The sequence below is a fragment of the Muntiacus reevesi genome, chromosome 1, assembly GCF_963930625.1.
Source record: "Muntiacus reevesi chromosome 1, mMunRee1.1, whole genome shotgun sequence".
NCBI lineage: Eukaryota > Metazoa > Chordata > Mammalia > Artiodactyla > Cervidae > Muntiacus > Muntiacus reevesi.
In genome coordinates, this window is record NC_089249.1 from 104,145,461 (window position 1) to 104,160,890 (window position 15,430).

General features: G+C 36.6%; 1 protein-coding gene across 2 annotated transcripts in view; it reads right to left on the minus strand.

Moving 5' to 3' along the window:
- Positions 1–6,817: 6,817 nt before the first annotated feature.
- The window catches only part of CDC14A (cell division cycle 14A), a 180,680-nt gene continuing 172,067 nt past the window's right edge, over positions 6,818–15,430 (minus strand). Inside the window, exon 15 of one of the 2 annotated variants that reach the window (XM_065907974.1) lies at positions 6,818–8,982. In XM_065907974.1, the coding sequence (XP_065764046.1) occupies positions 8,953–8,982 (30 nt within the window). In that variant the 3' untranslated portion in view covers positions 6,818–8,952. The remainder of the gene's footprint in view (positions 8,983–15,430) is intronic. The other variant, XM_065907964.1, reaches the window with a different exon arrangement.

Sequence of the window (15,430 nt, forward strand, 5' to 3'; positions counted from 1 at the left end):
AATGTTGTGAAGTAATTAGCCTCCAACTAATTAAAAAAAAAACAAAAACGGGTTTCCTTTCCCCCAGAGGGTTTTGGTTGTTTTTTTTTTTTTTTAGAAGAAAGAAAAATTGACTTCTTTAATCTCAAGTCTCTGGGACTCCTGTATCTTTCAAGTTTTACATCTCAATACAGAAAGGCACATGTTACACTTTATAGCTTAGTCTCCATTAGCTGTCAGTTCAGTTCAGTTCAGTTCAGTTGCTCAGTCATGTCCGACTCTTTGCAACCCCATGAATCGCAGCACGCCAGGCCTCCCTGTCCATCACCAACTCCTTGAGTCTACCCATACCCATGCCCATTGAGTCAGCGATACCATCCAGCCATCTCATCCTCTGTCGTCCCCTTCCCCTCCTGCCCTCAATCCTTCCCAGCATCACCGTCTTTTCCAGTGAGTCAACCCTTTGCGTGAGGTGGCCAAAGTATTGGGGTTTCAGCTTCAACATCAGTCCTTCCAATGAACACCCAGGACTCCTCTCCTTTAGGATGGACTGGTTGGATCTCCTTGCTGTCCAAGGGACTCTCAAGAGCCTTCTCCAACACCACAGTTCAAAAGCATCAATTTTTCGGCACTCAGCTTTCTTCACAGTCCAAATCTCACATCCATACATGACCACTGGAAAAATCATAGCCTTGACTAGATGGACCTTTGTTGGCAAAGAAATGTCTCTGCTTTTTAATACACTATCTAGGTTGGTCATAACTTTCCTTCCAAGGAGTAAGTGTCTTTTAATTTCATGGCTGCAATCACCATCTGCAGTGACTTTGGAGCCCCCCAAAATAAAGTCTGCCACTGTTTCCACTGTTTCTCCATGTATTTGCCATGAAGTGATGAGACCAGATGCCATTATCTTAGTTTTCTTCCTTTATGTATTTATTATAATTGGAGGCTAATTACTTTACAATATTGTGGTGGTTCTTGAAATACATTCACATGAATCAGCCATGGGTGTACATGTATTCCGCATCCTAACTGCCCCCCCACCTCCCTCCCCATCCCATCCCTCAGGGTCATCCCAGTGCATCAGCCCTGAGCGCCCTGTCTCATGCATCGAACCTGGACTGGTGATCTGTTTCACATATGATAATATTCGTGTTTCAATGCTATTCTCTCAAATCATTCCACCCTCACCTTCTCCCACAGAGTCCAAAGTCTGTTCTTTACATTTGTGTCTCTTTTGGTGTCTCGCATATAGGGTCATCTTTACCATCTTTCTAAATTGCATATATATGCATTAATATACTGTATTGGTGTTTTTCTTTCTGACTTACTTCACTCTGTATAATAGGCTCCAGTTTCATCCACCTCATTAGAACTAATTCCAATGCATTATTTTTAATAGATGAGTAATATTCCATGGTGTATATGTACCACAGCTCTCTTATCCATTCATCTGCTGATGGACATCTAGGCTGCTTCCATGTCCTGACTATTGTAAATAGTGCTGCAATGAACATTGGGGTAAACGTGTTTCTTTCAATTCTGATTTCCTCGGGAAACACAGTTCTTACCAGCACCAGATTGACTAACAATTAGAAAATGATACAAAACAAGAGCAACAACATGTGCAATGTCTATGAGGCCCCAAATCAGTCAGACACTGCTTCCTGAATTTAGGTTTTTAAAATGGAATATATAAAATAAATTAGGGACTCTCATTTGTTTAACTTATATCGTACAAGTCAGCACAAGGAAGACTTGAGAGTTTCTCGCTTAATATGTGTCCTCAAATTTGTAGTCGTGTTCTGGCTTTAGGACTTTTATTTATTAGAACAACTGTAGTCTGTATTTTGTAGGTTTATCACACTCTAAACAGACCCGATCCACCCTGCTAAAAACATTACTAGAATGGTAATCAGCATATAGCGAGCCCTGTAATATCCTCATTTGTCTCCTAGTCAGTAGATTTCAGTGTTAACTGTTTGCCCAGGGTTTTGCTCTAACCAGGGTCACTGAAGACAGAAGAACAGATTATAGTTCTCCGTCAACACTTTCCTCTGTAAGTGGGATCTTTTCTGATGCCTGTTTGTATTATGATTGAGAGCTTCTTTCGTCTTTTCAGTGTTGTAGCATAGTTAAACTTGATATGACAGACTCAGGGAACCATGGTGTATGGAAATGTCTTGTGGACATGGTTCCTGGGAAGGGGTGCTCTGTGTAAATGCAGAAATGAGAAGCTGTATGTCTCCTGAATCAGAGGGTTCAGGGGACGGTGTCCCTGAGGCAGCTGTAGGGATTGGGTATTCATGCTCCTTTTAAACAATCTATTCTGCTGATCTGTATTGTTTGGTGGATTCTTTTAACCATTCTGTAGTGAATTACATCCACAATGTCTTTAGAAGATGCAAGTTCTAATTAGGTGACCATTTCTGAGGAAAATTTTAACCTCTTTTAAGAGTGAAAGTCTTCAGTTGTGAAGAGTGAAAGTCTTCAGTTGTGAAAAGTGAAAGTCATTCTGTCGTGTCCAACTCTTTGTGACCTGATGGACTGCAGCCCACGAGGCTCCTCTGTCCATGGCATTCCTCAGGCAAGAATACTGGAGTGGGTTGCCATTTCCTTCTCCATATCTTAGCTTTTTGAATGTTGAGTTTCAAGCCAACTTTTTCACTCCCCTCTTTCACTTTCATCAAGAGGCTTTTTCTCTTCACTTTCTGCCATAAAGGTGGTGTCATCTGCATATCTGAGGTTATTGATATTTCTCCCGGCAATCTTGACTCCAGCTTGTGCTTCTTCCAGCCCAGTGTTTCTCATGATGTACTCTGCATATAAGTTAAATAAGCAGGGTGACAATATACAGCCTTGACGTACTCCTTTTCCTATTTGGAACCAGTCTGTTGTTCCATGTCCAGTTCTAGCTATTGCTTCCTGACCTGCATATAGATTTCTCAAGAGGCAGGTCAGGGGGTCTGGTACTCCCATCTCTTTCAGAATTTTCCACAGTTTATTGTGATCCACAGTCAAAGGCTTTGGCATAGTCAATAAAGCAGAAATAGATGTTTTTCTGGAACTCTCTTGCTTTTTTGATGATCCAGCGGATGTTAGCAATTTGATCTCTGGTTCCTCTGCCTTTTCTAAAACCACCTTGAACATCTGGAAGTTTACAGTTCACATATTGTTGAAGCCTGGCTTGGAGAATTTTGAGCATTACTTTACTAGCATGTGAGATGAGTGCAACTGTGTGGTAGTTTGAGCATTCTTTGGCATTGCCTTTCTTTGGGATTGGAATGAAAACTGACCTTTTCCAGTCCTGTGGCCACTGCTAAGTTTTTCAAATTTGCTGGCATATTGAGTGCAGCACTTTCACAGCATCATCTTTCAGGATTTGAAATAGCTCAACTGGAATTCCATCACCTCCACTAGCTTTGTTCATAGTGGTGCTTTATAAGGTCCACTTGACTTCACATTACAGGATGTCTAGCTCTAGGTCGGTGATCACACCATCATGATTATCTGGGTCATGAAGATCTTTTTTGTACAGTTCTTCTGTGTATTCTTGCCACCTCTTCTTAATATCTTCTGCTTCTGTTAGGTCCCTACAATTTTTGTCCTTTACCGAGCCCATCTTTGCATGAAATGTTCCCTTGGTATCTAATTTTCCTGAAGAGATCTCTAGTCTTTCCCATTCTGTTGTTTTCCTCTCTTTGCATTGATCGCTGAGGAAGGCTTTCTTATCTCTCCTTGCTATTCTTTGGAACTCTGCATTCAAATGGGAATATCTTTCCTTTTCTCCTTTGCTTTTCGCTTCTCTTCTTTTCACAGCTATTTGTAAGGCCTCCTCAGACAGCCATTATGCTTTTTTGCATTTCTTTTTCTTGGGGATGGTCTTAATCCCTCTCTCCTGTACAATGTCACGAACCTCCGTCCATAGTTCATCAGGCACTCTATCAGATCTAGTCCCTTAAATCTATTTCTCACTTCCACTGTATAGTCATAAGGGATTTTTAGCTGTCAGTAAAGGTCAGTAAATACTAGATGGATAGATGATACATAGATAGATAGTTATATGGACTATTATTATACTATTCTGGTCTCTGGTTTCAATTTGCCTTTTAAAATTTCTATTCCATGTACCTGACATAATCATTTTGGGAGATCTGAATATCCAGACTGACAAACTCACTTGAAGATAACCTCTTCATTTGAAAAAAATTTAGACTATTGAGGTATGATTGACCTACAGAAAGCTGAATGTATTTAATATATATAACTTGGTGAGTTTGGAGGTAAGTATACTTCCATGAAAACATCACCACATCTATGCCATAAACATATCCATCACCTCTAAAAGTTCTCTCCCATCTTTATCATCATCATCATCATCATTAGTTTTATTTTGTGGTAAGGACACAACATATGATCTACCCTCTTAGCAAATTACTCAAGCAAATAACAAAGCTTCAAGATAAATGAGTTCTAGAGACCCATTGTACAGCATAGAGCTTATGATTAACAATCATTTATTATATTAATGTTTTGAGGAAAATAAATCCCACTAAGGAGCCCTGCAGCTAAGGTGTGCACTTGGTGTAATGTGCCCAGCCTAAGAGAAGATCCATGTTCTATGACGTTTGGGAAGCAGTTCATCTCAGCTTTCAGTCTCAACCTCAGTTGCCTCCAAGTTTGCTCTCTGAATCCCTTTGTTTTCAATCCTCCATGCTATGCCTGCTCCAATCTTTGTGTGTGTGTGTGTGTGTGTGTGTGTGTGCTCCAATCTTTGTGTGTGTGTGTGTGTGTGTGTGTGTGTGTGTGTGTGTGTGTGTGTGTGTATGCATGCATGTTCAGTCATCTCTGACTCTTTGTGACTCCATGGAAAACCACCTTAAATGTTTTTGGGAGAGCCATAATATAAATAAACAGAACCCATTCAATAGATCGTTACCCCTGATTCTGAAGTTTAATGTAAATATAAACATTTGCAGCTGGAGTCATTTCCACAGTTAACTCATTTTTCACTTGTGATCCACCTTCTCAATAAAGCTTTGATCAACTTGATTCAAACCAAATGAGAAATAGCAAGTGATGATGAAAGTCATCTTTTTGGTGGTATTCAACTTAAAGCAAGACATGGTGAGTGAAAAGGTCAATTGATTAATGTTAAAGTAAGTCATGGTGAGTGAAAAGATCAAATAATTTATGTTCATCCATTAAAAACCAATTCTAAATAACTGAATTTTGCATTAAAAGCCATCTTCCGATATAAGTTTCTACTTGCACTAACCATAAAAAAAGTTTTAGATTCTCTAGAAAATTTATTTTTCTCCTTCTTGAGATGAGTATCATAATTCAATCCATAGAGAAGGAACTGGGTGGGAATAAATTAACATTTCAACCCAGCTCAAAATAATGCAATTATTTTCTACTTTCCTTTCTCTGCCATGGGTGCCACCTCTATGCAACTGATTTCTCTTATGCTGCAAATTGTATCCTGTTGTAATTGGATACCTCTCTAATTAATCTTCTCAGGAGACAGGCAGTGAGCAAATTCTTGCTTTGCTCAGTGTTGCCAAGAGCAGTGCAAGACTTTCACTGGCATCAACTCTGCCTTACGAGGGCACTGGGGAAAGATCAGGCTTCTTACATGACATGAAACACCACAGGGTATTGTTCAGCTTACACACTGAGCTTCTTCCTCCCAAAGAAAAGTGTAGAAACTTTTTAACATAGTGTTGGTTTAATACATGTCACCAAGGAAAGCATACAAATGAGAACAATCTTGAAAATACATTTGTAGAGCTTACTGTTGGTAAACTCATGTTCCTATTGTTATGTAAATCACAGCCAAATCCATAACAGGGTAGCCTCTCCAGGTGTATTTTGAGATTTAGAAATCATTTGATATCTAAGGTAACAAAACCACGTGAACTCAAGATTTCAATAGGTGAGAAATCTGCTGGAATTAATTGGTTTTTTCTACTACTTTTTTTTCATAGGCACTATATCTGTAGAAAAAGACTTTCTGCCCTTCTAGACAAGTTCATGAATTCAGAAGAAATCTCCTTCTCTCAGATGTGGGCTCATGACAACCTTGGTACCCCAACTAGATGTCTCAGGCAGTGTTGTGAGAACAGCTAATTGGCAGATTCCCAACTCAAGAAGTGAAACTATCTTCCCACCCACAACTATTCCTATGTGTTCTGAAAAATTTTAGAAGATAAAAGAAAGGTGACAAACGTCAGGAACATCACAACCCAAAGAGATCCAGTTTAATACATAAAATATCCCCAGTAAAAAGAATGCAACTTCTTCCTCCCAAGCCAGCTCTTCAGGGCATAGACCCAACAGTGGCAAGGTGTGTGATATCTGATTTATTTCTATAATTTCTCCCTTAAGAAAAACAGCTATTCTTTCTCAAAAGAAACAATGATTGATAAACATTGATTATTTCACAATTCCTGTTGCTCAGGAGTACAGGACCAGCTTATTAGCACAGTGGTTCTGTGCATGCGGGCTGTCGTGTCTGACTCTTTGTGACCCCATGGGCTGTAACCAGCCAGGCTCCTCTGTCCATGATATTTTCCAGGCAGCAATACTGGAGTGGGTTGCCATTTCCTCCTCCAGGGGATCTTTCCAACCCAGGGATAGAACCCGCGTCTCCTGTGTCTCCTGCATTGGTATGCAGATTCTTTACCACAAAGCCATCTGCGAAGCCTATGACCAGTAGTCATAAATGATCAAGCAAGCCCAAAACACTGATAATGAACAGTGTTTTATTAACAAAAAGGAAAATTATATATACAAGGCTGGATATTATCTGACTCTTGTGAAATTCAAAGTATAAGCATTTCTTTGTGCTCACTGTCACAAAATTCAGGAATGGCCACAACCTGGAAAGTCAATAAACATCTGGAACAGAGATTTTCAGAAACTCAAAAGTGAATTAAATGTAGAGTGAATTAAATGTAAAATTATAAAAATACTTCAGTACATTGATACTCCAAATCCAAATGACAAAAAACAGGGAGAATGTAAATTGCATAAAACTTTTATTATTTATTAGCAGTGTATTCTTCTACACCTTAAAATAGAACAAAATATCTTTTCAAAGGTAAACTATTCATAACAAAATACATGTCAATCTTTATTACTGGAGTAGAATCACTTTGCTATATACTTTCTATATTATACACATATTCTTCTTGATTTGTCTATGTATGTACATGTGTATAAATAATTTTAAGACATACCCATGTAGATACATATGACTAATATACACATATAATTATGGAAAATTTACAGTAGTCAATTTTACAATCATTTAGTAACTGCACACAATTAGTATTCACAGAACTAAAACTGTCTATATGGTTCCCTTTCCCCCACTTCTCAAATATCATCTGAATTACTTTTCACTGATAATTTTGAAAAAATACTATCATTTCCCTATACAATTAACTGATCATTTTTTACAATAACTCATAACAAAATATTTTACTATTTTAGCTTTAGAAAAGGTATACAATTTAATTCCGCTTAATTTTTGATTCCTAAAACATACAATTCCTTTTTTTTCATCAGTTTAGTGCAATCATTTGGTACTGCAGTTTTTGAAGGTTAACAAACCTGAGTCAAACATTCAAATGCCTTTTTTAAAAAGTAAGACATAAACAAGATGTTTTGCTGAAGCATGTATAACAGCCTCAAGGTACCCCCTTCTAATAATACCTGATAAATAACTCAGTGGCTGATAGTAAAGCACGTCATATGAATCTGCTGGACCGCCTGAGTAGTCCATTCTTGAGCAGCATGGAAGATAATGAGGATCTAATACTCCCCAACTCCCCATGAAAAAAAGGTTCACAGGCTTCTGGACCCTAAATATAAGATTACACTTACGTGAAAGGACTGTGAAGTACCTAGGAGTCCCTTCATTTTCATGTTAGGTTTCAGATATGCTAGCTTGTGTGCCAGGGGTTTTGTGATCTGTCTTAAACGTGTTTCCTTTACTAATACAGAAAAGTACTTAGCAGCATCCTTTGAATCCTCTTTGCTGATTTAAAACTTGCCAGACCATGTGCGAATACAGGCAAAAACCTCGTACCAAAATCAGAATACTCTAGTTTGACTAAGAATTCTTTTGTGAGAAGGAAAGAAGTAAAAGCATTTGAACTGTTGAGTCATTTCATAGAGAAAAACTATGCTTTCAAGGAAAAACATTCAGTGAATTTTGATCTTCAACTGGATGTTAAATTTTCTTAAACCTCCAAAGAGGCAAAACTAAATGGTTCAGCAACAAAAACAAAGGGAAAAGAAATGATCTCAATAAGCTGTATCAAACAATTGTACTCTTGCTAAGAGATAAACCTGGATAAACTTAAGCTAGAGTGAGTTCCCAAAAGAATGAACTGATCTGCCATATTCGTAGTGGAAACATACAAACCACTTTCTAAAAACTTTCTCCTTTACTTTTTCTTAATAAAGAGGAATTATTTATTCATTGTAGATAAAACCACACTAAACAAATTCAAAATACAAATTTTTGGTAGGAAACAGCAAGAAAATCTAAGTCAAAATATAGTCTAGTTTTTACATAATTTTATATATTTATAAATTTATCAAAATAGTCTTTTAAAGTTCACAATACATACATAATGTAACACTGTACATGTAAATGTAATAACGAATGTATTACAGAAATACATTAAAAATAACCTTCCAAAATACCAAATTCAACATGAAAACTGTCTTAAAAAGTTGACATCTCCATAAACATAGTTTCAGTGCATTTAGAGTAGTCATTAACCAGAGTTTTCTGGTTTCAAGTCTCATGAAGGTCTTATCTGAGTGCTGTCTTTAATTTAAGGTAAAAAGGCAGAGATATTCTTCCGGCAAGCAGTTGTTTTCTCTCTACATTGCTCATCCAGATGAGGAAACTGCGTGTAAGAGTGGAACAGCTTTCACCGGAGTGGCAAGGCCTTAGTAATGAACATATTCAGATTGAAGGGACTGTGTAGGGAGAGACATAAACGAGGTTAAATTCCATCACACACAAAATTTCTCCTACATCATGCAGCTTCTTCCTTCAATACAAAGCAGTTTGGATCTGTTATATAAAAGATGTATGAAACAAACTAAGAAAAACAGAAAAAGATGAAAGAAACAAAGGATTTGCTAAAAATGAGATATTCAATGAGGTAAAGTGATTACAAGAAAACTTTATATTTTAAAAGGCTTACTAATTTAGTACTAGTGATTAAAAATTAAGTATTATTTGGAAATTGATAGGTAGCATTAAACTCACTTCTACCTTTGAACAATACTATTGAGTTTTACTCAAAAGCATTAAATGACATTTGAGACTAAATTAAAGATTATTAAAGTATATTTAAGGAATATATTTTTTAATTCAACACATATCAAATAAATATTAATGCTTCTAATACAGTAGAATTAGCCATCATTTAAAAATAAGACTCCTTAAGAATGTTGTAAACACCTTATAAATTCTTTCCACTTAGGGGGACACAAAGCACTTCTAGTTTTGAAATTTGATCTTAAGACCCAAAAAGCTTTTGTGCAGAAGAGTCTTGCAGTCATAACATAATAAACAGTGGGCAACTTTCAAAAAAATAAACACAGTGTTTCCCACATCACATCAGATAACGACATATAAAAGAAGCATGCTTGGGATATGGAATCAGAATGCACTGTTAACAGACATAAGCCAGGGAAAGATAGAGGGGTACAGAAAAATTCACCAACAGTTATTTTTGAGCAGCAAATAACAGTTAGAAGAAACATAACATTAAAATTTTTGCACGATTCTAATCAAATACCTTAGGAAAACAAAGCTTACTTGATTTGCTACCAAATGCCCTTTTCTCTTCCTCCAATAAATATTTTTCAAATTTATCTGCAGCATTTTATTAATAGCTCATCAATTCTGAGACCAGTCCATTTTTTGATAGTACAGGTATCAAAAAAAAAAAAGGAATCTGTTCATTTTGCAAATAATTTACAAAAGGATTCAAACTATCTTTGATTAGCTTCAAAATCCCAGTGAATTTTATATCCTACCAACAGCCATTTACTATTGTACCTAAGAATCTATCAACACCATAAGTCAGAAGTTATGGTCCCTGCCCTCAAAGGGCAAAAGACCACACTGTCACACAGACATAAAGTGAAAAGACAAATGTGCCAACGTTAAGCAATAATATACACAGAGTAAGTAACACTGTTCACAAGCAAAGGATTAGGCAGAGTGGAAAAGGAAGGCTGGATGGGGGTAGGTGTGTTCTCAGGCTGCAAGTTGCAAAGAGGTTAAAGGTCAAGAGCATTAGGGAAAAAAAGGAAAAGGTTTGGGAAAATGACTACATGATGTAGTTTATGTAAAGGCTTCAAAACAGTAGAAGCGATCAAGACTTAGGGTACTACATTGTAAATATATCTGAATTCACAGAGAGAATATAAGAGAAAGTCCAGTGAAACTGGTCCAATGCCTTGAAGCCCATTTAACTTGTGAGACAACAGCTGCCAAACCTAGCATTTAGAGCTTAAAAGTGGACTATCATTTTTCTAGATGCTTTACCCCAGTTTCTTCTGAAATCTGGCCAGTAGGCCGAGAGGGCAGAGCCACAAGGTCTTTGGAGCTGCAAAAATGCCACATATGCAGGCTATACATTGGTCAATGTTTTCTTGGCAATATTTTAACTCTCACTTTTGTTCTAACTAGAAAAGTTACTCATGTTATCACTAATAGAAATTATAAAGCTCCTGTGATTGCTTGAAAATTTACAACAAAGTTGTTTTTGCAAGTATCTAAAAGTTATATCAACTCTCAATAAATAGAGATACAGCAAATGAACAGATGCTAGACAAGTGACCTTTGTGAAACTAACTTTCTTCCAGGGCAAAGTGTTTTATACATGCAACAATATACAGGGAGAAAATATGTCTGTACATATATTTACATGATTTATGGAATCATGATATACACTGAACTGAAAAATGGAAACATTTTCTAGAATATTAAGAATTTCAATCATTTGCGTGAAGTATATATTCATTAGTCTTCTGTCAAGCTGGTTAATTCATTCAACAATGACTGAACATCAGTAGTATGAATATATTAGGTGCTGTGGGATAAAAATATGATACCAAAGTTCTTAAAACCAAACCAAACATATTCCATGTTTTCTTTATATGGTGTAAATAAAGTTAAAAAAAATAAGAGATCTGTAAAACAGGTTTAGCACATTATTCTGACATCAATGTTTTTTATAACAAGTTAACTCCTCTTCATTTTCAGTCTAAAACGAAAATCTTAATGGAAGTGGACCTAGGGAAGGAAGAGAACTGTTAAAATCTACATGACCTATTCACTTGAAAAAAGTATAGCTAGTATTTCAAGGCCTTTTAACTGGGGGGACAATAGTGACAATAACATTTAGATTTCAAGCACCACATGTTTATATAATGGGGTTGTATTTAGGGTATCTGGTTCAATTGTTTTCTAAATATACATGTATCCTAAAGCTATTAATGTTCCAGAAAACACAATAGCCAGTTATTAGCATTTTTCATTTTTACAGTAAAAATGTAAATGCATCATGTACTGTATAAACAATATCATTATTGATTTTATTATTCAAAAGATGGACTTATTAAAGTACAACCACCTGGAATTCTTGATAAATTAGATATGCTACAGGTCAATTATTCTATAAAAGATACTTATTGAGTACTTTCTACCTACTAGGCACAATTCTAAACATCTTATGTGTGTTAGCTCATTAAATGCTCTGAACAGTTCATTTTAGAGATGGGGAAACTGAGGAAGAAAACAATAAAGCAACTTGCCTAAGATCATGCCACTAGGAAGGAATTTGAACTCCAGCAGTCTGGCTACAAAGCCCAAAGTCTTAGCCTCCACAATAAAATGCCTCAAGACACTTTAAGCATTCGTCCTGTGATTCAGTCCTTATCAACTGAACATTCTCTATCACCTGACACAAATAATGAGTAGTGATGAGCCTGAGTAAGTAAAGAAATATTAACAGACAAAAGAGAATGTACTATTTATTACTGTAAATAAGATTTTTAAATTATTTTCCATAGGACTGAACCCAAAAGAATTCTCAGTAATAGTCCATAAAGAATTTTCTTTTATTAGAACGCCCATGTTTAAATATTCTGATTAAAGTTTTAAATATTCTGATTAATGATAAAACTTTTTTATCATTACCATAAGGATACCTAATCAATCTGAAATACAAAACCAACAAAAAATCCTCAGCAAAGACAAAGATATGATTACAAAGGAAGGGAGACCTAAGGTGTAAATATTATTTTACAAAGTAGTACTTATTTAAATAACCAAGAGATTTTAATTTCTCAAATAGAAAATTCAAGTTCATGTGCCCATTGAGTTCAATAGGGTTTAGTGAGTTAAGACTAGATCAAGTTTAGCAAGATTATATAGTATTTTTACGGTATGAATACTGTAAACAAATAATAAAGCAATATCCAGCCTGCAAATGAAGGATAAAACTACCTTACATTGCAGTCCCCCAAATTTTTATGTCAAAATATAAGCTTCCATCAAGAATTCTTGCTCTGAATGCAGCTGGATTTGACGCAAAACATAGTGTTAGGTAAGGAGATCAAGACAATTTGTTCTGTTCTGGAAATGCGCTACTAATCTGTTTTGGCAGATGTAGGTAGTGACTTTAAAAATTTAGCTACTCTGGAGGAGTTTCTTTTTTAAACAGCCCAGTTATCTAATCATGGTAGAAAAATATCTAATAATTATAGATATAAATCCTATACAAATAGTTAACAAATAAAACTATAAATTGACTATTAAAAACAGCAAAACAACAAATAATTATAGTTAAGGTCTTTGCCAGCAAATCAGTGCAATAATGTCTTAAGGTTCAAACAACTTGAACCGAAAGACCCTATGATCTGGTGTAGGTCAAAATCGCCATGGGCTTTTGCCACACTTACTTCTTCTTTCTTGCATTTCCCCATTTTCCCAAGTCACTTAAGGAAGAAAAAAATAATCTACTAGTTACACTGGTTTGAGTTCTAACTACATAGGCAAAAAGCACCTACAAAGGAAAAAAGTGATTTGTTTCACACTTTGCCATACATCTGAAACTAACACAATATTGTATCAATAAATCAACTATACTCAATTTTTAAAAAGTGATTTGTTAAGTGATTGGCCTCCAACTAATAAAATAATATTAAAAAAATAAAAAAAATAAAAAAAGTGATTTGTTTTCATGGTATCATTGATAATTAAAAGAAAAAACACATTTGGCAATATGGTATCATATATGTAAGTCCAATATTTTAAGATTTAGTGAACAAATGAGAAAAAAATAAACACTGGGGAAAATAAGTTTATCTATAACTGCCTCTACACTCCTGGGCTTTTTATGGCTTTGTAATGGAGTTTCCAGTTGTAGTGCTTGTAAGTTAGCAACAAACAAAATGTATGCATTGATACATATTTCCACACTATATTCCCATATATACATATTCCCACATTGATACATGATTTCACACACTAGCAGAAGCACAGCTGAATAATGTTTTATTGGCATCATATTAACACAAAAAGGCTATGTTCTGTGATAAAATCAGCTTTGAAAGAGGTGTAAGTATTTTTCTATAGTGTTCTCTAAGCATGTCAGGGACCCAAAGACTTAACAATCTGATTTTGGTTAACTAAATGCTATATAACTATTCTTTCACCTTCCTACATAACTTTTAATAGATTCTTTTTTCTGGAGGAACTTAATATGTGCTCTTCAACAATCATAAAGAGCTCAATTGTTAGGTGACAGATTGTTGACACCCAACTTGACTCAGTCAACCATCACATGAGTTTTCAGTTCATCTGAACACCAAAATTATATTGATGCAAGCTTGGTTAAAATGTATTTTCTCTTATTTTAGTAAAGTCACATTTCTAGAAAAAAGCAAACTCTCAGATTATCGTGTATTAAAGCTAAAGCTGAAACGTTGTTTACTTACTAGTAGGGCTTCCTGCGCTTGCCATAATAATGGGCCCCTAATTAGCCCTCTGCTTAACATGTGTGAACCTAGATATGTTAACCTACGTTTAGTTCAATAAATATTTATTAGGTGCTTCCTATACTTTGGAACCTGAGAAAACAAAGATGCCTCTGAGAAGCTTTAAAGCTGACAGAAGAGAGAATCATATACAGCTGATTCTCTCAGGGTCGGGGTCTGGGGGTAGGGGGTTGTGAACAAAATCCTGTAAGAGATGAAAAGGTATTCTGCCTGGATGGGTCACAAATGCCTTATCAAAAAGAAAACTAGTGAGCCAGGCCAGGAAATATAAAACCAAGCAGAGACAGGTGGAAAAGCAGAGTAAACCACCTGTGCTAGGACTCAGCAGGAGGCAGAGCTTGAGTCAGGAAGCTGGCTGCAGTTGCTGAAGAAGAGGCGGTGGGGAGGCACGTGGACTGATGGAGAAGGTGCCCGAAGGCAGGCCAGGGGTCCAGATCAGACCCTGTGTGTGAAGTGGAAATACCGAATGATGCTGAACACAGGAATAGTTTGATCAGCTTGTCTCAGAAATCTAGCGCAGCAGCAAACTAGAGGAAGGCAATTTAAAGGGCCATTTCAATAGTCCACGAGACCTCAATGAAAGCAGCAGTGCTAAGAATGGACAACAAAATACAGATATTTCAAAGGGAAAACTGCTAGGACTTAGTGGCTGGATGTGGCAGAGGGAAAGGCAGAAACAGTGTCAAAGACAATTCCAGATTTCTAGCTCGGATGACTGGATGTACAAAGATAATCAGTTAGCCAGGAAATAAGAGGAGGAGAGGACCAATGAAGGAGCATGTATTCTCCCCCAGTATTGCCCAAGGGAAGGTAGAAATGTAAGTCCAATGCTCAGGAGATGATCACCCACACAGAGAAGTGGACCAAGGTCAGAGGCTGGGGAAAAATCATAAAGGGGCAGGCGGACAAAGACAAATAGGTAACTATTTAATGGGAAGGGGAGGAGAAACAGGAAAATAATATTCCAAAACTCAAAATGGACCAAAATAATAGGAGAAAAGGGTGGTCAGTACTGTCAAATGCTGCACAAAGACTAAGAAGAATGAAAACTGACAAGAGATCATCAGACCTGGTTTAAAGAAGTCAGTGGCAGCCAGTGGGAAAGACTCACCAGAACAGGTCGGGGGTGGGGAGGAGGTCCACGTGCCTTTCTGGTCCAAGTCTGGCCATAAAGGAGACACTGTGAGAGATGGCAGAACTGAGGGAAGCAATTGGTAAGACCGGCCTATTCCTGATTGCAGGTGAAGAGACAGGCAAACAGGGTGTAGGAGATTGAAGATATAAGAGAGCAGGGCTGTGGATAGGCCAGCTCCCAGAAACAGTCTGCAAAGAACAGTTCAGGTTC